The sequence below is a fragment of the Penicillium vulpinum genome (genome assembly GCF_028829585.1).
Source record: "Penicillium vulpinum strain IBT 29486 chromosome Unknown utg000001l_segment0_segment0, whole genome shotgun sequence".
NCBI classification, from domain to species: domain Eukaryota; kingdom Fungi; phylum Ascomycota; class Eurotiomycetes; order Eurotiales; family Aspergillaceae; genus Penicillium; species Penicillium vulpinum.
The window spans coordinates 5757057-5759266 of NW_026643241.1; the positions used below are offsets into that span (position 1 = coordinate 5757057).

A 2210-nucleotide genomic window follows, 5' to 3' on the forward strand; every position below is an offset into this window, starting at 1 on the left:
AAGCAAGCTCGCTTACCCAATACGACTATATCAATTGAGTATCAGTTCCGCGGTAGTCAAGAAATGTCCGGTTATGCAGGTATTTGCGCCTATTCAAAACTAGACCTAAAGGCCATTCTCTAACTTGTGAGTAGGATATAGACCCTGCTCCAGAAGATGATTCTGTTTTATCTTCTCTTTTATCCAGGGTATAGAGTAAGTGCATGAGAGCTAATCGCATAATCCCAGGAAAAGCATTTAGACACGGGAATCTTTTCTAAGCTGCGTCAGGCCTAGCATATAAATTACTATAGGCAAACATAGACGAACTAGGGTTGGCTATATCTTGGCTAAGCGATAAAATAGTCTCCTATAAGCACTCAGGCGTATTAAGCTTGGAACCCAAGACTCCCTAGGAGTGTTACAAATTATATGCCAATACTATCACATGCTAAACCACTTAGGTAGTTAAAAACGTAACCGTAGCAACAAGCCAACGGGTCCATTCTTGTATTGTGTTTAGTTGGTTTACAATAACGACGAAAAGATAACAATAAATAATACGACTCTGCGCTCCAGTAGGAATCACCATTTCAAACCATTTCAACCGACCCAAAATATTACAAAATATGACAAATTACAAAATATGACAAATCCTAGCACAATGACTTCCAGGAGTAAGAGAATCACAGAACTTTACCATTTGTGCCCTTTTCAATTGCAGCGTCCACTTCAGCAGTTGAAAACCCCTTGGGCGGATCGGCTCCGACTCTCGAATCAATGAAATAAAAGACAATTTCATACTCAACATCGAACCAAACCTTCCAACTATCCGCACCGCCGACATTTTTCGTTTCGCTGCCGGGATTTTTGATAATGGGTAGTTGCACCCACGACCCCATACGTCCAATGGTTCCTCCTAGGTTACCTTGCACATAATCACCAAATCCAACGGAGGCAGTATCAGGAAAACCCTTCAAGAATTCACCCCATTGAGCTTCGATATTCTTGCGTGCCTGTGTATAAGCCCAAGCCGGACGTGATTCCACCCCTTTGTGATAAAACTTGTAGGAACTCTTGAAAGGACCGACGGTGGTGAAATTAGACATCGTCCTTTCACAAATTAAAGTTAGTCCACAAACACCGTTTCTTAGGTGGGAAGTGAATACCGTGAAATGGGAAGTTTATATTGGCGAACTTGACTTGCGGAACTGTCGTTAGCTCTATTTTCGATAGGTGTATTATACCATATGCTCACTATTAATAAAGTTTCTGTGATAGTTAGTTTAAAACTAGATCAGTGATGAGGCATGTTCTGTGGACTGACACCGGTGCTGTGGGCGCCTTTAAGTAACCTAGACCAGCGGCTATATTAGTATATCTACACATATGATTCTATGTTCATTGTTACATCATCATGAATCTAGAAGGAGCAGTTTAGTTAGATGGTCAATTAAAAAGCCGCATGTCCGATATTTCTGAATCCGGTCTAGGTTAATGTATTGAATGGCAATCGAGCGTGTGCTGACAGTATCTAATTGGTCTGATGTCGCAGTCATACCAGATTGAATGCGTATATGAATTCAGTGTGACTCGAATCTAGAGCTCGTAACCAAAAGGCTGGTTTAATCTCGAACCTCAAGATACTGAATTGCGGATGTGCCAAGGAACAGGTGACAGACCAATCTGATGTGGTCATGGAAACATTACGGCATTGTTTCCAGATGTACGTTCGCCTCTTAGTCTGCAATAAGGCTAGATTATGAGGTATAGATGCAATAGGGCCAGATTATAAGGTATAGAGTAATCTAGGCCACGCAAGCTTTGAATCCGTGGTATGAATGGATTCTTGTCGTAGCCACGCCACATATCTGATGAGGTCGCCAAACTAGCCAGACGTCACCCACCCAGCACCAGGGCGTGGAGAGCGGCTTAGTCATCAAAAGCGGCAAGGTCTGAATACTAAAACGGAAAGGGAAAGCTAACAAGTGGCAGAGGAAAATCATGTACAATATACTCCATAGCTACATACAGGATACATACATGGGCCAGATCACGCGACCATTTCGAGTCTCAAGCACCAAGCACCTGTATTTTTATTGGCGGGATTGATGTTGCTGCAAGGCAATGCAATCTAATCGAAAAACAACTTGAGGCCCCGATATCTGTTGATGGCTTGATTGGTCCGGGGTTGTCCAGTACTTCAGCTCAGACATAGACACCTCGGTATT

General features: G+C 42.7%; 1 protein-coding gene across 1 annotated transcript; it reads right to left on the minus strand.

Moving 5' to 3' along the window:
* Nucleotides 1–665: 665 nt before the first annotated feature.
* Nucleotides 666–1088, minus strand: N7479_002056 (uncharacterized protein; the record flags this gene model as incomplete). Its single annotated transcript, XM_057249753.1, has 1 exon — nucleotides 666–1088. One exon carries the CDS (start codon nucleotides 1086–1088, stop codon nucleotides 666–668), a length of 423 nt encoding a protein of 140 aa, XP_057114185.1.
* Nucleotides 1089–2210: the final 1122 nt, after the last annotated feature.